Source organism: Leptonychotes weddellii, chromosome 12 (assembly GCF_054177405.1).
Source record: "Leptonychotes weddellii isolate Sample4059 chromosome 12, ASM5417740v2, whole genome shotgun sequence".
Lineage (NCBI taxonomy): Eukaryota > Metazoa > Chordata > Mammalia > Carnivora > Phocidae > Leptonychotes > Leptonychotes weddellii.
The window spans coordinates 15,402,733-15,424,131 of NC_138380.1; the positions used below are offsets into that span (position 1 = coordinate 15,402,733).

Genomic DNA, 21,399 nt, shown 5'->3' on the forward strand with positions numbered 1-21,399 from the left:
GGAAGGAGAAAGAGCAGCAGCTAGGAGGTCACAGGAAGGTTCTGTTGAACATTTTTTAATGATGGGAGAGACAATGTCTTTGTGTGCTAAGGGTAAGAAGCAGGAGGTTGAACACAGGAGGAGAGAGAGAAGTGATGGGCAAGCCCCTGGAGATGGGATCCAGGACACAGGCTGTGGCATCAGCCTTCAGCAGGAAGAGGGCTACTTTATTCTCTGAGGCAAGAGAGAAGAAGGGAAAGGTGGAGCAAGGTAAGTACATGAGATTAAGTGAATGGCCTCAACTTTCTCAATAAAATAGGCGATAAGACAGTTTAGATTTTTTTTAACACAAGCAGCAGCATAAAAAAAAAAAAAAATGGGAGCCAAGGTCATGAACTGGCAGCCTGTGCATAACATACTGTCACAAGTGGGATGGAGGCAGGGAGGCCTGGGAGGAGGCTGTTTTGCACCAGCATGAACAGACGTAAATAAGAACCAAGACGACTCACGATGTGAGGGAGGCAGAGTGCGGCGCACATCACATCATCCCATGGGGGCCCATATACTGTCGTATCATGAAGACTTAATATTCATACAAGACCCAAAATCGCCCTTGCCTTTATGTCCTGCCCTATCATGCCTTTTCCCTTGTTTGGACGTCTCAGAGTAGGGGTATGTGTAGAAAAGAGTTAACATAGCAGGTCTGAGATTGCTACCCTTAGAAAAGTCTCCTTGCATGGTTGGCATCTGGGAACCAGACACTCAGAAGGTTCCCTGAATGATAAGGGAGGTTTACAGTGCCTGGACTACTCGTACAAACAACATGATTTATGCTAAACACCTGCTTTCCTTCTGGGAGCCTAAAATTTTGGTACTAGCTATGCAATCGGTGCCTACATGACCAGCCCCCAAGAAAAACCTTGAGCTCTGAGTCTCAAATAGAATTCCCTAGGCAGAAACATCACACATGGAAAGGAGTGAGCATTTTGCAACCCCTCATGGGAGGAATAGAGCATAAGGAAGTCTGCATATAGATTCCTCCAGACTCTGCCTGTGTCTTTTCCCCTTATGATTAGATGTACACCCTTATTGCATTAGTGTAATAAATCTTAGCAATGAGTACAATTACCCGCCAAGTCTGGGAATGCTTCTAACATATTGCTGAACATGGAAGAACTCAGATACCCCTGACGCATGGGCCATACTTGCCACCCACTTTGTTTTCCCTCCCACTTACTCTGCCACCAAATACGATCCAGTTTCTACCTATAACACTTCACAGAAACAGGGCTTACTGTGCACATCTCCAGTAAACAACACTACAAGAGTTGTGAGCCTCGGGGTGCCACAGACACGTCATGAGTGTCAGTGTGGTCAGTCCCGGCATGCCTTTCCAACCTTCTGGATCGTGTACTTTCGTGTATGATTCAAAACATGGCTCAAGCAGTTTCTTCAGAAACCCAGATGGCTTTTATTAGCAGTCCCATTATCTAAAGGCTGAAGTGTAGCTTCAACTTCAATGAATGCTGCCTAATAGATTCAACCCTAGAGCAGGAGTCCGCAAGCTATCGCCCGGAGGCCAAATTCAGCCCAATGCTTGTTCCTGTAAATAAAGTTTTATTGGAACACAGCCATGCCCATGTGTTTCCATGGTGTCCCTGGCTGCTTTGACACTACAACAGCCAGGTGAGTAGTTTAGAAAGGGAACCGATTGCCCAGAAAGCCTAAAATATTTACTACCTGGACCTTTACAAAAAAACACTTGCTGACTCTCGCATTAGATGAATAAAGTTCTGTGGAAAGAACAGAAAAAAAAAAAAAGAGGAGAAGCTAAAGACAAATTTTCCCATTGACAAGTTTGCCTCAGCCTGGATTTTTGAGCCTTATTCCAAAATTTTCTGGAGTATGTGACTCACAAATGTGATCTTAAGCAAGAGAGGAAGTCACAGAGATTGGGAGAAGCCTCTTCATTAGCTTGGGGAAAAGGTCTTGCTCCAACAAGTAGGAACTGCCACATTTTTTAAGAAAAAAATTTTATTTTTTTATTTTATTTTAAAATTAAAAAATTATTTATTTTTAATTTTTCCAACAATTTTGATTCTATTTAAGCTTTAGAAATATACTTTCACATTGTATAACATAATAAAAAAAATAACTAAAATTCTCTGTACCACCCTTTAAATTACTTCTTGAAGTTTTCATTTTAATTCCAGTTAGTTAACATACAGTGTAATATTAGTTTCATGTGTCCAATATAGTGATTCAACACTTCGCTACCTCACTGGGTGCTCATCACAGCAAGTGCCCTCCTTAATCCCCATCACCTGTTTCACCCATCCGCCCACCTACCTCCCCCCTGGTAACCATCAGTTTGTTCTCTGTAGTTAAGAGTCTGTTTCTTGGTTTGTCTTCCTATTTTTTTCTGCTTTGCTCATTTGTTTTGTTCCTTAAATTCCACATGAGTGAAATCATATGGTATTTGTCTTTCTCTGACTGACTTATTTCACTTAGCATTAAACTCTCTAGCTCAGTCCACGTCATCACAAATGGCAAGATTTCATTCTTTTTTTATGGCTGAGTATTCCATTGTGTGTATGTATATCATTTTATCCATTCATCAGTTGATGGACACTTGGGCTGCTTCCATAATTTAGCTATTGTAAATAATGCTGCTTTAAACATAGGGGTGCATATACCCCTTCAAACCAGTGTTTTTGTATTCTTTGGGTAAATAGCCAGTAGTGCAACTGCTGGAGCCACATTTTAAATTTATTGATTTGATAAATGTCTACAGAGCAGCAAGTTTGTATGTTTTGCAACTATCTCCCTGTATATGACCCAGTCTTTTCACTGTCATAGTGATGGCTTTAAAAAATATTTCTTGAGCATGTCCAATTAATTCGTTTTTTAATTTGTGTCCTATTTTAGAATCCTTGTCAAATTTAAGGTTGCTAAGATCTTCTCATACGTCTTCTGCTGGAAACTTCATAGTTTCACTTCTCCTATGTGGGTTTCTGATGCCTGTCAAGTTACTTTTTGTAGGTTATGTGAGGCAAGGGTTAAGGTGCTTTTTGATGGTTTGGTTTTGGTTTTTTACATCTGGCCCTCTAGTTTTCCCAGTACTGTTTGTTGCAAAGATTCTCCTTTCCCAGTTGAATTGCCCTGGCACCTTTATTGAAGAGCAATTGATATATACGTGGAGGTCTATTTCTGGACTTCTGATTGTGTTGCTTAGGTCTATTTTTATGCCAATACCATACTATCTTTATGATTATACTTTTTAATCTTGAAGTCAAGCAATTTAAGTCCTCCCACTTTGTCCTTCTTTGTAAAAGTTGTTTGGCCTAGTCAATGTTCTTTGAATACCCTTGTAAGTTTTGAATTGGCTTGTCAATTTCTACACACACACATACAGGAAAAGTTCTGCTAGGATTTTAATTAGGTTTGCTTTGATCTATAGATCAATTTCAGGAGAACTGATATCTTAACATATCAGTTCTTCTAATTCACGAACATGACCTCTCTCTCCATTTACTTAGGCGTTCTTTAGTTTCTCACAGCTACGTTTTGTAGTTTTCAGTGTACAGGTCTTTCATGTGTTTTGTCAAATTTGCTCCTCAATATTTCATATTTTTGAGGCTATTGGCAGTGGTAATTTTCATTTCAATGTCTAACTGCTAGTGTATAGAAATAGAATTTATACATTGGTCTTGTATCCTGCAAATATAAGATATTAGTTCTAGGAGCTTTATTTTGTAGATGCTTCGGGTTTCCTACATAGAAGATCATGTTGTCTGGGTATAAAGACAGTTTTACTTCATCTAATCCGCATGTCTTTTCTTTCTTTTACTTGCCTTATTGTACCACCTAGAACCTCCAGTACATTGTTGAATAGGAATGGTGACAGCAGGTATTCTTGCCTGGTTCCTTATCTTAAGGAGAAAGCATTCAGTCTTTCACCAGTAAGTATGATGTTAGCTATAGGTTTTTTGTTGATTATAGGTTTGTGTTAGGCTTAAGAAGTTTCTTTCTATTCCTGGTTTGCTTAGAGTTTTTATTTTAATGGTTATTGGTTTCATGAATCTATTGTTTTATCCTTATGTATTTGCAATTTCCATTGGTAAACCACCATAAAAATTTTTCATTAGAAAGGAATTTGTTACTCATAAAAGATAGTTAATTTTCAATATTGTTAGTATTCTTTGTAGGGTTTAAGGAGAGCAGACAAGTCAAATGGGAATTTTAAATTGTGACTTAGCATCCACATATTTGATTTTATGTGATTGACTGCTCTATTGTCTGAGTCATGAGCATTTTTAAAAGCTTTGTATAGCATTCTGGTAAATAATGGTTTATTAAATACTAATTTTGACCCTTGAAAGAAAGGATTCTGATAAGAGAGGAATAGGAAAAGAACACAATTGGATATGCAGAGCTTATGAGTTATTGCCCATAAAACTGCACTGGTCTTTAAGTTTCTGGACTGTATGAGAGTCTCAAGCACATATCAAGTACTGCTTTCTCTCATTTCTTGCTAGTTCATAGAAAATTTAATTCTCAAAGCTCTACTATACCAAAAAACTCACCGGGGTAAGATTGGGTCAGGCTTGCATAAGATCCAAAGAACCTTGAATACCTTATATAAATCTTTCAGATTAGTTTTCTTTGGAAGAGAGAGATTGTCTGGGGTCAAAAGTAAAATTAATTTGATCCTCAAGATTTTTAAATTTATTCTGTCATCTAAAGAGCATATCTAGATCTGGCAAGATGCCTCCTTATCTTGCTGGGGACTCAGTCTACAGCGATAAAATAAAAATGATTCATACTCATAAGCATTCAGGAGCCTGCAGAGAGTTGCCACGACAGCAAATAAACGAAATGTCCATTTCCCGCAGCTGGGTGGTTATGTGAATGCAAGAAAGAAAAGCCTTGGTCCCGTGGTCCCTTCTTTCCTCTCATCTAGATAACACCAGCCATCTTTAAGGCTCAGCCTTCACTTGCCTAGGGAAGATGATATAAAACCCTGGGAAGGTATCTGTCCCTACTCCAAAAATTTACTCCACCCACAGGCTGCCCTCTGGGATTTCACTCATGGATAGCCTTGATCATTTGGACTGGAATCCCCTTGACAGCCATCCTTCTGACAGCCCACTGCATCTTTGGGCAGTTCTGATTCAAAGAACAGCCATCTTGGGGCGCCTGGCTGGCTCAGTCGGTAGAGCGTGTGACTTTTGATCTTGGGGTCATGAGTTCAAGCCCCACATTGGGTGCAGAGCTTACTTTATAACAAAACAAAACAAAACCTCCATGTACGTTTCACCCAGTGGTCCTAGTTTCACCCTTGGCAATATGATGTTGAACAAATCTACCCCCTTCCTAGAAGACATCCCTCATGAGAGTAGAGGAAAGCTCTCCAGGCCTTGCTGAACCTCCTCTTTACTCCTTACTAATCCAAATGTATCCCATTATGTCCATGTGTTTCTTCAAGCTAGGAGTCCAAAACTATATGTGAAAACTCCAAGAGAAATCTGATGCCCATGGAGTCACATTGGAATATATACGCATCCTCATGCTTCATTTTGTGTTCACATTAACCCAGCTTTCTTGGGGAAGTCACATCATACCCTTATTTTTTTCTTACAATTTGCATAGGATAGCCCAACTAAATATATCATTCCCCTAAAAAGCAATGCTTCTAAAATGCAAACATCTCGGGAAGAGTTTGCAAAGAACTCTGTAGAGAGAAACATATTATGAATTGATTCCTCAGATCTATTTCCTCTGTGGGAAGTCTGACAATCGGGCACCAAGAGAATACTCAATTTGAGGGAAGAAGAGGTAAATTTATGAGAACTGAGGAAGCCAGGCCTGGGGCGGGGGGGTGTCACAGCGGCTGAATGAAGGGTAGGGGAGAGAGGACACAAAAAGAGGAGGTGGGATTGTGTCAAGGACCAAGTCCAACTGTTTTATAGTTTTTCCAGGGTTTAAAATTGCCGAAAACAGCAAGCCTGCTCTTCCCCCTTTGCTTCCAGACAGCAAGCCTGCTCTTCCCCCTTTCCTTCCAGCGAATTCTCTAAGAACAAAAATTCTGTCAGTCAGCCTTCTCACATGGGGAAGGGATCATTCCCATCGCTGTGCTCAGCAATTTCAAGTTCTTCACCCTCCTCTGGAAGGTTCTAGTCCACCCCACTTTCCTTTTAAGGCTTTTTATAATGATCTCTAGTTTTCTCCTAATCAATATATTCATAAATGACCGCATGGCTCTTTAGCCAAGAAGTGATTGTGGCACGGGTGGGGGTCACGGGACAAACCCAACAAACCACCCAAAGAACAGCTGTGATATCACGGTCAGAGTGTTATGGAAATAAAAGAACATCTGAGTCATCAAACAGCTGGATTCCCATTTCACACCAACACCTAGGAACAGAGTGCAGGGGGGTGGGATGACTGCAGAGAGCTGGCAACCAATCACTGCAGAGTCAGGGAGGGAGGGAGGGAAGAAAGGAGTATCTCTTGAATACCTTCAGACACAGGGTGGGGGTTTCGCCCATATTTAACACACCCACGCCAACCTTGTGGAGTATGCATTACAATGTCCACGTTACAGGTGAACTCACAGAGGTTAAGCTCGCAGACCTTGCCCAAGGCCACATGGCTCGTGGATGGATGACTAAGATCTGGGCCACGCAAAGTCCATCATATTTCCACCTGCCTACACAGACCCCTGGAACTCAAGAGAAGTGCATCTGAAACCATGTGTCCCACTTGATTCTTGGTTGTCAAACTTGAAGGCTACACGCTGGAAATAGACACAACTATGTGATCCTGTAACACTGAGAAAGAACGATGTCCAAGGTCATAGGAGGCCCCAGTTCTGATTTCAGCCCATGAGGCAGAATCGCAAATGGCTGTGGAGGCTGTAACAGTTTGCCTCTGCTAAGAAGCCACCAGTGGGTGAGCAGAGGGAGGAGACCCACAGTTCTGTACGTATCGCGTCCAGGTGCATCTGCTTTATGTGGGCACCATCAGTACTATCATCTCTCACTTCAAAAGCAGTGATGTTACGTCAACAGACATTCACATTCACCAACAATACATTACTGTGGCTTAGTTTCCCAACCTGAGTCTCCTTTAGGTCCATAAAAAAGATGCAACTTTGCCATTTCTGCCTGGGAGGGTCACGCTGGGAGTTGGTGGTAATGTGGAAAGAGAAACACTAGGAGCTGGAGTGAACTGTGGTTGAAGAGATGCCATGATCTGTAGATGGGGGATGAAGAAAGGCAAAGGAGTGGCTGACGGCCTCCCCCAGGATGATCTGCTTAAGTACTGATTCATGGGCGCCTGGGTGGCTCAGTTGGTTAAGCGACTGCCTTCAGCTCAGGTCATGATCCTGGAGTCCCGGGATCGAGTCCCGCATCGGGCTCCCCCTGCTCGGTGGGGAGTCTGCTTCTCCCTCTCCCGCTCCCCCGTCTTGTGCTCTTTCTCTCTCTCAAATAAATAAATAAAATCTTTAAAAAAAAAAAAAAGTACTGATTCATAGTGGATCTTGGAATAATTAGTAACTATGAAGTAGTAGCCAGTTGATTCCAAATGCTCTGCTCACAAGAAAAAAAAAAAAAAGCAATTCAGTAAGGCCACTGAATCTCTAATTTCTAGGGCAAAATTAAACAGCACATCTGTCTCCATGTGATTCTTTCTTACTAGAAATCACAAAAGATCTCAAACAGTGTGCACACATTTGATGTACTCCCTAGCTCACCCCACAGTAGGTAAAATATGTTAAAAAAAAAAAAAAAAAGAAATGCTAAAAGTCATAGTTGGACTCAAAAATAAAATAAACATTCCTGTGGAGCAGCTGCAAAGCAAAGTGATCAGGACTAGAGACAGGATACAGGCTACTGAGCCCCAAAGCAGGCAGGGGCAACAATGGTTTGGTCACCCTGAAGGAAGGTGTGTTAGTCTCCTCGGGCTTCCATAACACAATACCATAGACCAGGTGGCCTGAACAACAGACACTTATTTTCTTACAGTTCTAGATGCTGGAGGTCCCACATCAAGGTCCAATGGCTTCAGTTTCTGGAGAGAGGTCTCTTCTTGACTTATGGATGCTCACCTTCTCAGGATGTCCTCATATAGCCTTTCCTCTATGCACAAGCGTGCACGCACATACGTACACAGAAGGAGGTAAGGAGGGAGGGAGTTCTCCCCTGTCCCTTCATATAAGGGCCCCACCCTCACCACCTCATTTAACCTACTTCCTTAGAGGCCCCATCTCCAAATACAGCCATGGTTGGGGTTAAACTTCAACATAGGAATTTGGAAAGGAGCACCAACTTTCAGTCTATAACAAGGGAATTAGCCTCAGATTGACTATTAGAGGCCACCGTTGGGAGGCGACAGGGGGAGAGGGAAGATGAGCATTTCTTGCCTCATGGAAACCAGCTGAGAAGTAGGCTGTGGACCTGAGAGGAGCCTCCTGATCAGGAGTTAAGATACTGATCTGTATCTTCCCAGCATTTCCATGGAGCAGGAACGCCAAAATACCATCACGAAACTTGATTCTGGACTAAAAGCCTGAGAGGCCAAATGGAAGCATCTTCAAAAATCATAAAACTCTAGATATGAAGACAGAGAAAAGAGACATGAATCTCCACTGAAGGTGACCATACTGGCATCTTTAGTGAATATTTATATTTGATTTGTTGCCACCACTGCTGCTTCTACCTTCTTGAAATGGGTACTTAGCTTATTGATTTTCAGCCTTCTTTTTAAATATGTGCATGTAAATGTGCTGTAAGTTTCCCCTTAAGCAAGACTGAAACTGCATCCACAAGTTTTCATCTGCCATAGTTTCATTATGATTCAGTTCAAAATATCTTAACATTTTTATTGTGACTTTTTTTGATGCATAAGTTATTTATGAGAGTATTACTAAATTTCCAAATATAAAGGATTTTGAGTCTTTTGTTGTTGGTGGTGGTGATTTTTAGCTTAATTACACTGGATTAGAAAGCACATTCTTTATGATCTCAATATTCTTAAATGTGCTGAGATTTTTTTTAAGCCCTGTGATAAAGTTTTAACAAACAACAGCTCATATGTTTGAAACTTAAAATGTACTCTTAAATCATGCTCAGATTAAAGAGATAATCATCAATGAAACTGCAAAATATTTTGACCTGAACCACAATGAAACTGATGCATATTTAAATTTCTGGGTGCAGTTTAGATTGTAGTTAGCAATTTAGAGCTTTAAACAATGTCTTCAAAATTAAAAATAAAGAAAAAGATTGAAAAGAAAAAATTCAACTCAAGGAACTAGAAAAAGAATGTCAGGATAAGATTTTAAGAAGTAGAAGAAAATACAACAAACACAAACAGATATATATAGTAATGTTTGCTGCAGGATTCTCTATAAAAGCCAAAAAAAAAGTAACTTTTAATTACCAGACACCAGATTCAGAATTGACAGCTGAAAACGGTTTCCCTTTAGTTATATAAATTGTGGTATGCCCATTCACTGGAATATTATGCAGCCATTATACATGTATCTGTGACTCTATTTATTGACCTGGGAAAATGCCCAAAACACATCATTAAGTAGACAAGGTTGGAAAGCAGCAAATACTGTATTCACTAAGTTTCTTCAGGATGTAAAGAATTGCTTCTGGCTGGACTAGGAGAGACAGAAGGAGAAAAAGAAAGGGAGGGAGGGAGGGCATGGCTTCACATGTTGGAAAATTTCATGGGATTAAAGAATAAAACAACTAAGAATGAGGAAAGGGCTGAAACCAGCATAGTTTCATGGATCTCAGTAGAAAAAAAAAAATTCCAAAGAACATTTTTTGAGTTGGTGTAGATTAGTCTAGGTTGGATCTGATGTCTACACCAAAGCCAAGCAGCTTTGGTTTATCAAATAATGAAACCCTGATTATTAAGATGGCCCCAGAGTAAGAAAAATTATTGTGCGTGTACCCAGGATGTGTCTATCACCAGTAGGATCCCTTTTTTCTAATATAATATGTGTGGGTATGTGTGTATGTGTGTATCAGATGGTAATGGGATAGCAAGTGATGGTCACTCCCTTCTATACTTTTCGATGTACCTCAATGAATATGTTCACTCCCTTCTATACTTTTCGATGTACCTCAATGAATATGTATTACTTTTATATTTTTTTTAAAAATGCAATTTTCTGTTTGAGAAAGAAAAACTCACTTCAGAATATGCTAGCATATTTGATGAGATTCTGGACAGACCTGACAGCCAGAGGGTACAAAGCTTTCATCAAATAGTCCTAAGAAAGCAAAGTGACCACCAGCTCCATCTTCCTCTCAGCTGTCTGCCCACCTCCGCTTCCCTGTCACTCACCCAAATCTGTTCCCTGATTTGAGAACAAAAAAGAAAAGGTTATTAGCCTGTAGGATATAGGGCAAAAGCAAGGACAATAGACCCAAATCATCCCAACAGAAGGAAACAGTTTTCAGCTGTCAATTCTGAGATCATCATCTGGTAATTTCATGCTCTGCAAAATCTGGAGTCTTTGATGGAGGCTGCATCTTTTTCTGCTATTGATTCACAGAGGATGGGCTTTGGTTGCTCTTTCCTCCCTTTTTCCTTTATATGTACACATTGCAGGAGGAAAAAAAATGCAGGTATTCTTTTAAAATCTTTTCAGCCCCTCTTGTGTCTCCAGCACTGCCTGTCTGGGCATTTTCATGCACATATCACAAATGAATATTCATTTGACAAACACTGACCAACATCTCCTCAAGACAAAACAGCTCAGGCTTTGGCATCAGCATTCCCTGGGTTTGAATTTTGGCTTTTTTTTTCTTTTACTATTTGCATGTCTGAAAGATATCATAGGGCTGCCATAAGCCTTTGTTTCCTAACCTGTGGAAGGATTTTGTGAGGAGTAACTGAGGCAGATGAGCATCCTAGCTTCTAACCCACACTTGTCTATAGCACCCTCTAGACTATCCAGTTAAGGGAAAGAATTACAGCTTCTTCATCTTTGTTTGCCAAGACCCAGGACAGTGCCCACAGAAACAAGGACTACCACTTGTTGAGCTATTATACTAGGCACTACACTAAACATATACCCTTATCAAATCCTTTTACTTGTCTGTGCCCCAAACTGTACCCCAACCATGTTTTAGCAATCTCCTATACCTTTTGTGTTCCTAGAATGGCACCAGGTGCTTTAGCAGGACTCCCATAATTATTTGTAGAATTAATGCATGTAGCCAACCAGCAACACACCCTTATATTTAATCAACATCTCTCCTCATATCAAAGGTCTCTTCCCGACAGACACAAAGGCGGCGAGAAGTCACATGTTAATGTTGATGTTGAACCATTGAACTGAGGCACAAAGATATTAAGTGGCTCATCCACCATCAGTCAATGGTATAATGTCTTTCTACGTTCCCATATCCATTCCCTACTCAGTCTCCAAGTAAGAAAAGAACAGAAAGTCCCTGGGTGTGAGACAAGGAGATAGCTCCCATGCCTGAGGATGAGCATAAGAACAAAGGAGGCCATTCACCAACCTTCACAGAACATAGAGCTTCAAGGTGAGAAAAGAAACCTTCCAAAATGGGGGTGGAAATCACTACTCAGGAACCCCATATTTAACCTAAAAAGCCAAAAAGTGAATTGCCCTGTTGGCGAGAAATCCCAAGAAGTGAATGGTGAACACCTGTCTGGGGTCTCCCAAATGTATCCGTCTTCAAAGGCACCTTCTGCTCCCAGAGGGTGACCACCATGGGCATCAGTGAACACTTGTGCTTTCCTCTCGGGTACAACAAATAGAACTGATTTATTTCTCAGATGAGCCTGTTTCTATAATTCCAGAACGTGCTCAGACTGCCCAAGGGTGTTGTGTCAAAATGCAGGTCCTGTTTGATTCCAGAGCAGAGGCTGCTCTTCTTTTTACCAAGTATAAGAACAAAACAAAAAATAAAGATGGCAGAAAGTGATCAAAATCTTGTTGGCTCCTTTGATGGAAGAAAAACTCACTTGAAAAGTAAGAAAACCAAGGGGACGATGTAGAAGTAAGTGCTGCCAATTAAATTTAGGATCAAGAGTGCCAGCAGATACACTTCCTGCTCAGAACCATGAGCATCCCATCAGAACAGTATCTTGGTCACAGATTGCACCCCAATCCTGATGGCTCCTTCACCGATCTACACCAGTAACACAAGGCAACAGGTAGGTTTTTGTTACCTGGACTCACACTGGAAAAACAACCCAAAGTATCATCTTCCCAAATAAGGGCAAAACATAAATAACGGGCCAGCAAAGCAGACCCTCCATGGTTCTGGCAAAGAGCTCCGTGGCTCCATTTGGTGCCATGTATGAAGCACTGGGCATCAGGGATTGTGTTCCAGGGCTGGGATGAGGTTGCAACAAGTCCTGAAAAGTTCAGGACTTCAGGTAAATAATATTCAGATGCAATATTTTTTAAAAAATTAATGCAAAAGCTGCTGTAGAAAATAGTTGGAAGCTTCCTCAAAAAATTAAATATAGAATTACCACATGATCCAGCAATTCCACTTCTGGGGATGTACCCAAAGAGAACTGAAAGAGAGACTTGAATCCCCACATCCATCACAGCCTTATTCACATTAGCCAGGAAGCAGAAACAACCCAAATATCCATCGATGGATGAATGAATAAGCAAGATGTGTTGTATACCTACAATGGAATATTATTCAGCCTTTAAAAAGAAGGAAATTCTGACACATGCTACAACATAGATGGACCTAGGGGCACCTCAGTGTCTCAGTTGGTTAAGCGTCCAACTCTTAGTTTTGGCTCAGGTCATGATCTCAGTGTTGTGAGATCAAGTCCTGAAGTCAGGCTTGCTGAGTGTGGAGCCTGCTTAAGATTCTCTCTCTCCCTCTCCCTCTGCCCCTCTCCTGCCCCCACTCACACACTTTCTCTCTTTCTCCAAAAAACGAAACAAAACAAATAAGCAAAAAAACATGGATGGATCTTAAGGACATTCCGCTAAGTGAAATAGGCCAGTCGCAAAAAGACAAATACTGTCTGATTGATTCCACTTACAGGAGAAGCCAAGAGCAGTCAAATTCATAGAAACACACAGTAGAATGGCAGTTGCCAGGGGCTGGGGGAGGGGTGGATGGAGAGTTAGTGTTTCTTGGGGACAGACTTTCAGTTGGGAAAGAGGAAAGGACTTCTGGAAATGGATGGTGGTGATGGATGTCTAACAGTGTGAACACTCTTAATGCCTCTCAACGGTGCACTTGAAAATAGTTAAAATGATAACTTTTGTGTTATACATACTTTACCACAATAAAAAATGGGAAAAAATGGAAAAAGCTTCATGATGAACAAAATGCAAACATTTTAAATAAAGATGGGATCGGTACTACTGATTTTTCCTTTTGCCTGAGGCTCCAATATGGCTCCATATGGCCGGTATCCAGGTCGGTATCCTGTTCACTACAGATTATTTTTGAATTGTGATTTTTGCAAATATTGCCCTGAAACATTTCATGCCTTGATTTCTGAGATCTGGGGCTCCCCCATTAAATTCTGTGACCCAGGAAAGTGCCTCCCTCTCCTTCCCTGCCTCTCCCTGAGCCCCGTATCTTTCCATTGCTTTCCCTTGACATCCAAGACCTCTGCATTTCCATTTAGACTCCAGCCTCTCTCCGTTGTGTCTGGAGAAAAAGAAGGGACCCATAAGCTGGTGCCTCTGGATCATCAAAGTCATGTTTTCATCTGTCAACCTTCCTGATGCTCCCTGGGCTCATCACGGACTATAATTTGCGTGTATTCACACGCCAGTTCCCCCTTGCCCTAATCCCGTCATCACCTGGAACCTGTCAGCCCATGACCCCGCATTACCTTTAGCAGAAGGCCCTGCGGAGCTCCTGTGCCAGCTGGTTTTCCTCTTCTGGAAGAATCGATTCCTCGTGATCCTCTGAGCTGTAATCTCATCAGGCTGGAATAACTTGACACTCCCATTCGACCGAAACCCAAGTCGTTTGTCTTCCAAACCTCAGAGCTGGAGTTGTTGGGAATTCCACCCACTGGCCTCCTCTTAGGGGACTGTGACCACCTCATCAGCTGCTTCTGCCTTGCCTCTGAGAGAGCAGGGGCTAGGAAAGACGAGAAAATTCCTGAGCAGCACGGCATGAGGCTGCCAGCAAAGACTGTTCTGGGTGAGAGCACCTCCCATCCTTAGAGGGAGCCTGGCTCACACAGCCTGGCCTGGCGGCCGGGACAGAGCTCAGACAGGGTTCTACAAACTCCACAGGAGGCACAACTGTCCACAGCGATGCTGGATCTTGGGTGAATTCTTCTTCATAGCAACACATGTCAAGAAGCTGCACAACAGTCCATGGAGCACCAGGTGAAGGGTAAGGGAAGCTAGGGCCAAGGCCAACCCTGCCCCATAGCAGCTGTGTGACCTCAGGCCCTTTGGGCCTCAGTGGCTTGACTCCATGATGGGGATAAAAATGGCCTGGGCTATTTCAGAGGAGGCCAACACAATAAAATGAGTTCCTCATTGTGGAAGTGTTTGAAAACTCTCTAGTGCCAAACAAATATAATAGGTCATTTTGATAGTTATCTAACCAAATGCAATGACTAAGCACTTTTCCAAATGAAACCCGAAACAAGGGATTGAGCCCTTGTGATACACCAGGCAACATGGGCCAGAGTTTTGAGAGGACTCATGCTGGGGCAGTGGAGACCCCAGGAAGCATGAGTAAGGCTCCAGCTCCTTGTGTCTTACACCCTTTTGCTTCATGGGACTGCAGACCAACTACGGGCTGAGTATGGAGAGATCTGAGCCATGGGGCAGGAGAAGCATCATGACCCAGAGCACCCCGGAGGAGCCTGGGGTGCTGTCCTGAGGACAGCCAAGAGAGCATGCAACAGAAACAACACGGATCCAGCATCTCTTCCAGACTCATCCCAAAGCCTGCAGAAGAGAAAGGGGTCCAAGAGCATCCCGCTTAGAGTAGAGGAGGTACAATAAATAGTGGTCCCATGGAGCCAAAGCTGACCAGAAAGTTCCCATGTACCTAGGCACGCCCCAGGTGACATGTGAGAGCATATACATCTGCAGAGCACGCACCCAAGTGTCGTGAACATTTTTCTTTTTTGGTTACTCAGCAATGAGTATCCTCCCTTGTTTATAGCATATCCGCCTCGTGCTTCTCTGTAGAAAGCAGAGCCAAATAGTTTTTTTCCTAGGCTCCCTTGCAGCTCAGCAAAGGCAAAAGGCTGGACTTCGAGTCTGGCCTTAGTACAACATGCAAAAGAGGCAGAGCATCCTTCCGGCAGTGTGGCAGTGGCCATGACAGCAGCTTGGCACTTCCAGGGGCAGGAATGTCCAGTGCCCTGGGCCAGCAGCAGAGGTGACATAAGTGGACATGCCCAGTGCTCAGGGATGGCAAAAGCAGGATCTTGGGTGAATGTGTCTCCATAGGAGCTCCTCCCCAGCTGTAGTCTGGAATGCGATTGGGGTTGTGGTCCTCGTTGACGACATGTCTCTTATTCATGCCTGCTTTCCAAACCTAGTTCTAGAACCTTCCCTAAAGGATTTTTGGCCTATCTAATTTCTGGTCAATAAACCTCTTTACTATTATATAAACAGAAGTAGTATCTCTTGTTTACCTTGATGAGTTCCGGGTGGTACGCCAAGTAAAACAAGTATCACAGGCCAACACCCGCCAATCCCTGACACATGCTAGGAACACCCCCAGCAACCCACAGCTTCTCAGGGGCCCTGAAACCCAGGGCACTGGTGCAAGGAATGTGCCCCACTGCTCAAGTCACATAAGGCAAGATGAAAACCTCCCTCAGATGAGGAACAAAATCACAAATATTTAGTTCATGTCAAAAGCTTAAAGAAATTTCAGATTTTTTGATCTTATGTTTCAGTGGGTTTTATCTTAATAAAAGAATTCTTCTCTGTAGTGACTTTGGCCAGAACCTGGATTAAGAGAACTTTCAGAAGTTAGAATGTATTCCTGGCACCACCTACCTTAGAGTGAATAAATGAGGACTTGGCTTGCTAATTCAGGAGGGTTGCCAATTCCTGAGTTTGGAAAATGCCAAAATCTTATGGCCATTGCACAGAAAGAAGGTTCAGCAGAAGAGGCCTGGCTCCAGGCCAGCCACCTCCTCAGCACTAGGCCTAATCCTCAACTTAGTCATCACTGACACACAGAACTCCAGGTACGTACAGACTCCCCAGGCCCCAGCTTTACTCCTCAAGAAAGGAGGCAAACGGCGTCTTCATCATCTCTTAGGCTCTCTGTACAGAATGTGGACCACGGAAAATGGCATGATTTCTTTTGAGATAACAGCATAAAATCTAGTATAATCACAGAATTCTGAAGCTGGAGATGGTGTGTACAGGTAAATACTTAACAACCAACTCTCCAAAAGGAAAAAAAAGGACAAATGGGTGAATGCATGTATAAGGATACTACAGATTTTGCTGATATAACATGCATTTACAATACACAATTTCTAGATTGTAATAAAATACCCAACTGAAGATTCCACAGTTAATTTTTGCTGAACCCTTGTATTCGTGGTCAAATTACGGTCATAATTCCACCATGATTTGACAAATAGAATTGCATATCAGTCTGCTAAGTCTCTTCCCAATAAATGTACTGTTATTAAATAGGATGAGATCCACCGATACACTCACTTTTGTACAAATTATGTTCATTGAACTAATTCCTCTCTCCCCTTCAGCTCTGGTCATGACAGACTTTTAAGTCTAATGTGCATTATTAATATTTTCTCCTTTACTTTAAGTCTAGAATATAATAAATCAAGCACAGATTTATAGCATTTGACCATTTCCTTGGTGTAAATACTCCCATCACAATCAATGTCAAGCAACCAAGCGCTGTCACGAACCACTGAGTTGAGGAGGGATGGCCAGTAGCTCACCGTTATGTAGTATTTCCATGATACAGATACGATTGATGTAAAAAACTCAAAGACATAAATAAAATGTACTGTAATAATTAGACAGTGATGTGTTTTGAATATTTATTACCTTTGTTTTTAGTAAAGATGTGATTTTTAAATTTATATAATTCTCAATAATCGCTATAGTTAACAACCAGCTCCCTAAATTCCTAAGAACCTAATCAGCCTTCAAACACTGGTACAAGTGGACTCCAACACACCCCTCGCTGGAGGAGACCTGAAGAGATCTACTTCTACATCTGTGTCTCCACATATACAAAATATCTGGAGAAGGGAGGTAGGGAAGGGGAATACTGGGATTAGGAAATCGAACTGCTCACAAGATGTCCTTTGCGTTCGTAAGAAGTTCTGGATGTTAAAAGGGTAGAGTCTGAGTTCTGGTATGGTTGCCCTGGCATGACGCCTCCAGCGCCTCAATGCCTTTATGGATCTGACCTATTTTCACACCAAAAAAAAAAAAAAAAAAAAAAGGGCTGATTATTCTCCAGTTGCCAACTTTGGCTACTGGTTGCACAGACCTTGGTCTATCCCTGCAGACACACCCTTGGTTTTGACAGCATTTCCCGTAACTGGGCAGTTCCAGAAGAATGACACAGCTGGAGATGATTTGGAAGACAATTAAAGCTAACAAGCTGACCCAGCAAAAGCAGCGAAGAAGACAGGAAATGGCTCTGGCTAGAGGAGAGTTTTGCCGAGATCGCTGGGAAGAGACCATTTAGGAAGGAAAAATGGGAGGTCTGCTTTACCAACAAAAATTAGGATTTGCTTAACCACTCCTTGACAAAAATTAGGATTTGCTTAACCACGCCTTGACCGTAGCTGAAATGGAGGGTGTGCTTTTGGCGGTGCTGTGGGGACCCGGGCACTTTTCTGTCCTGTTGATAGAAGCATAAATCCGCACAGCCTGTATGGAAGTGTTTGACAGTGACTCTCAGGGTTTTAAGGGCACATTCTCTATGACCAGATACTCAAGGATTTGCATTGCAACACTGTTTGAATGAATAATGACACTGGATTAGAAACAAACTCCAAGTCTATTGACAGGTGGTTTGCTAAATGTATAAACGACAACAGATCCAGGTATAGGAATACTATACAACCACTAAAAAGAATAGGGCAGCTTTTTATTACCTGTTGAATGATCAGAAATATGCCGTTAACTGAAAAAAAGGGGAGGAGCACTGGATGCTACCATTTGGATGCTTTAAATAATGTATTTATACACTTAAATGAGTATAAAACACCTTTGGAAGGATACGCAAAGAAACTGGGCACAGTTTGCCTCTGAAGAAGAGAATGGAGAGAGGCCAAGAGTGGAAAAAGACTTACCCTACAACATGTTTTAATTTTATATCATGGATGATCTCATTTTTTAAAATTATTTTTTAATTTTACTTCCAATATAATTAACATAGCGTTAGCCACAGATGTACAATATAGTGATTCAACAATTCTGTACATCACTCGGTGCTCATCGTGATAAATGTACTCTTAATCCCCATCACCTATTTCACCCATCCCCCCCTCAATTTTCTAATCAAATAAATAATAAAGTGTGTGGCTATTTTTAAAACAGCAATAGCAACTACACTTCGATGGGTCTTAACCACTGTCCTGAGCTCCCTTGAGTTTTTTTTTTTCAGTCACATTCTAAAGGGACCCCTCCCCTGCAGTCTGCCTGGACCCTCCTGGTCCGGGCCTAGGAAGTCCGTGTCCGGGGAAACTACAATGGTTGGTCACGCTGTTCCCCTCCCATATCCACGTGGTCCCTAAGGTGAGCTGACCACGGTGTCCACCCCAATGGGCTTCTTCTCCCTGTCTCCCGCCAGTACTTCCCGATGGCCAAGTCCAGCCAGAAACCAGGGAGCAGGGAGCCATTGGTGGAGTCCAAGCAGGTCAGCCTCCTGGGCCCTGTGTAGCGGGGAGGCTGGGGAGGAGGCCTGGAGGGGCCTGGCTTCTCCAAGAGTTCTTACTTTGATGACCTGGAACAAGGACAAGTAGGGACTAAAACATGGGTTCTAGTTTTAGTTTAAGATTTATTTAGTTTAAGATTTTATTTGAGAGAGAGAGAGAGCAGGGGGAGGGGCAGAGGGAGAGAGAGAAGCAGGTTCCCCACTGAGCAGGGAGCTCATCGCAGCCCAATCCCAGGACCCTGATCATGACCTGAGCAGAAGGCAGACGCTTAACTGACTCAGCCACCCAGGTGCCCCTAGCTTCAAATCTTTCATGACCTTCGGTCACCTTCCAGGGTCTCAATGGTCTCATTCGTAAAATGAGGGGGAAAGCAGGCCCCCACAGTGGCCTTGGCTGCACACATCCCTGACCTCTCAGCCCCACATGCAGGCATGATGTGAGCACTCACTCATGTCCCATGCTCTCCCACAGAATAACCCAAACCTCTGGACTCTCCATGCAGACTGCCTTCACAGACAGGAACCGGAAGTTTCTACCCAGAAAAGCTACCCATTGTCCTTCAGGATCCAAAGGAAAGTTGCCTTCTCTCAAAGTAATATTTCTTAGTTCAAAATGTCAATCCACAGGCCCCACCCCCGGAGACTCTGATTCAGTGGGTCTAGGGTAGGAGTGGGAGAGTTCTCCTTGTACCACACTTTGAAACCCACGGTCTTAATGAACAATACTGCATCATCGAGTAAGAATTGTCAAGTTCATTTCCCTTTCAGTGAAAACAAGCTATTATTCTGTAATGGTTATTTTTTAAAAACAACAATAAGAGCTTTGGGACAACCAATCCACTTAATGTTTTGCAGCATGGAAGTGCACACTAAATAGTAAAACTGCATTTCAAAACATGATCAAACATCAGCCTAATCAGCCAGGTGTTAGCTGCTCAATCACAAGCCTCAAAACACATAATCAAGTATCAGTAAGCAGGTGTTTTAAGTGAAGATTGAGATAAACAGTTGCCTTTGTGGGTATTTAGGAGGTTTTGCAACATTAAAATGGAGTACCTCACACTCAAGCCAGCAGACGTCAGAAGCTTCACGGCTGAATAAATCCAGGCAATAATTAGCACTGGAGATTTTCACTGGATTGCAATCAAAAGCTCTGAGCCTTATTGAGGAAATCTGTGTCCTTCCTTTATTTCCACTACCCGTAAGGAATTGCCCTTGAGGGTGGTGATGCTTTTAAAAAAAATCATGAGGACACATTTCACTTTGTTCAGACTGAAGATTTTGATCCCGTTGAGAGAAAATTGTGTGCAGATCACATACACACATTCAGGGCCACCATGCCAAGGACCCATCCCACCTGTTTCTTCAATGTGACAAGTTTAAGCCAGGGAGGTCGGAAGAAATAGCAAAATTTCTCTTTAGAAATTAATTTTTGTTTTCACACACATTCCAAATGGCTTCCCAGTGGCCCTCTAACTAATCCAACATAGCCTCGCAAAAATCACTGGGGACAATTTCAAGTGACCATCCTCAGTTGAAGTGCCATTTTAAAAACCAGTGTTAACAAGACCAGCTTGTCATGTAAGCATAGTAGTTTGTCCCTGGGTTTGTTTTTTTTGTTTTTTGTTTTTTTTTTTTTTAGGAAATGCCAAGCAGGAGTGCCTGCTTAAAACAGGGACAAACTATTCCTACTCTTTTCTGGTAAAAGTAAACTTTGTCTATGCATGGCCTCAACAGGAACACCATTGTGTCATTTTCTAATGGTCTTCATTTGGCCATATATTTTTTTAAGATTTTATTTATTTATTTGAGAGCAAGAGAGTGAGAGAGAGAGACCACAAGCAGAGGGGAGGAGTAGAGGGAGAAGCAGACTCCCTGTTGAGCAAGTAGCCCGATGTGGGGCTCGATCCCAGGACCCGGAGACCATGACCAGAGCTGAAGGCAGATGCTTAACTGACTGAGTCACCAGGCATCCCTGAGAGGATTTCTTAAGCTTCGTTTTCTATTTCTTTTCTCTCTTCCCCGGCCTTGAGTTGCCACCAAAATAATAATTTCAGTTCTTATAATTTTATCTCCTACAGTTGAAGGAGCGGTGGCTCCACATTTGGTCATACATGACACCAACTTATAGTCCCAATCATCCTTACCATTCAGCAGATATAAAGGTATGTAAGACATCAGAAAGTTTCATTGTCGATCCTGGACACCAACACACTCCTCTGAAACAAAATCAAGAGAGTTTTATCAGGGCTTTTGAGCCTGTGGATTCTGAGTCTGAATAAGCCCAAAGAACTTCATTCTTCCCTCCCACCAGTTCCCAAAACCTGTCAGTAATTGCTGACCACATTAGGACTGGTCTTTCTTATCCTCTTCCTCTTTCAAGCTGTAGGAGTCAGCGGGGTGCTGGTTAGTGTGTAGTTGGGGCTTCTGTGACTCAGGACATTCAATCCTGAACTTTGAGTCTATTTGCAAAGATAAAAGGTTTCCTCTCTAAACCAGGGAGTCTGGC

The 21,399-nt window shown here is 42.4% G+C and overlaps 1 protein-coding gene across 2 annotated transcripts in view; it reads right to left on the reverse strand.

Annotated features, from left to right (window-relative positions):
- The window catches only part of LOC145716470 (uncharacterized), a 190,846-nt gene that overhangs the window by 78,691 nt on the left and 90,756 nt on the right, over nucleotides 1-21,399 (reverse strand). Inside the window, exon 4 of one of the 2 annotated variants that reach the window (XM_081800034.1) lies at nucleotides 13,861-14,114. The exons of the other annotated variant lie outside the window; for it this stretch is intronic. Coding sequence (XP_081656160.1) covers nucleotides 13,861-14,079 — 219 coding nt within the window. The 5' untranslated portion in view covers nucleotides 14,080-14,114. The remainder of the gene's footprint in view (nucleotides 1-13,860; nucleotides 14,115-21,399) is intronic. 2 annotated transcript variants of the gene reach the window in all.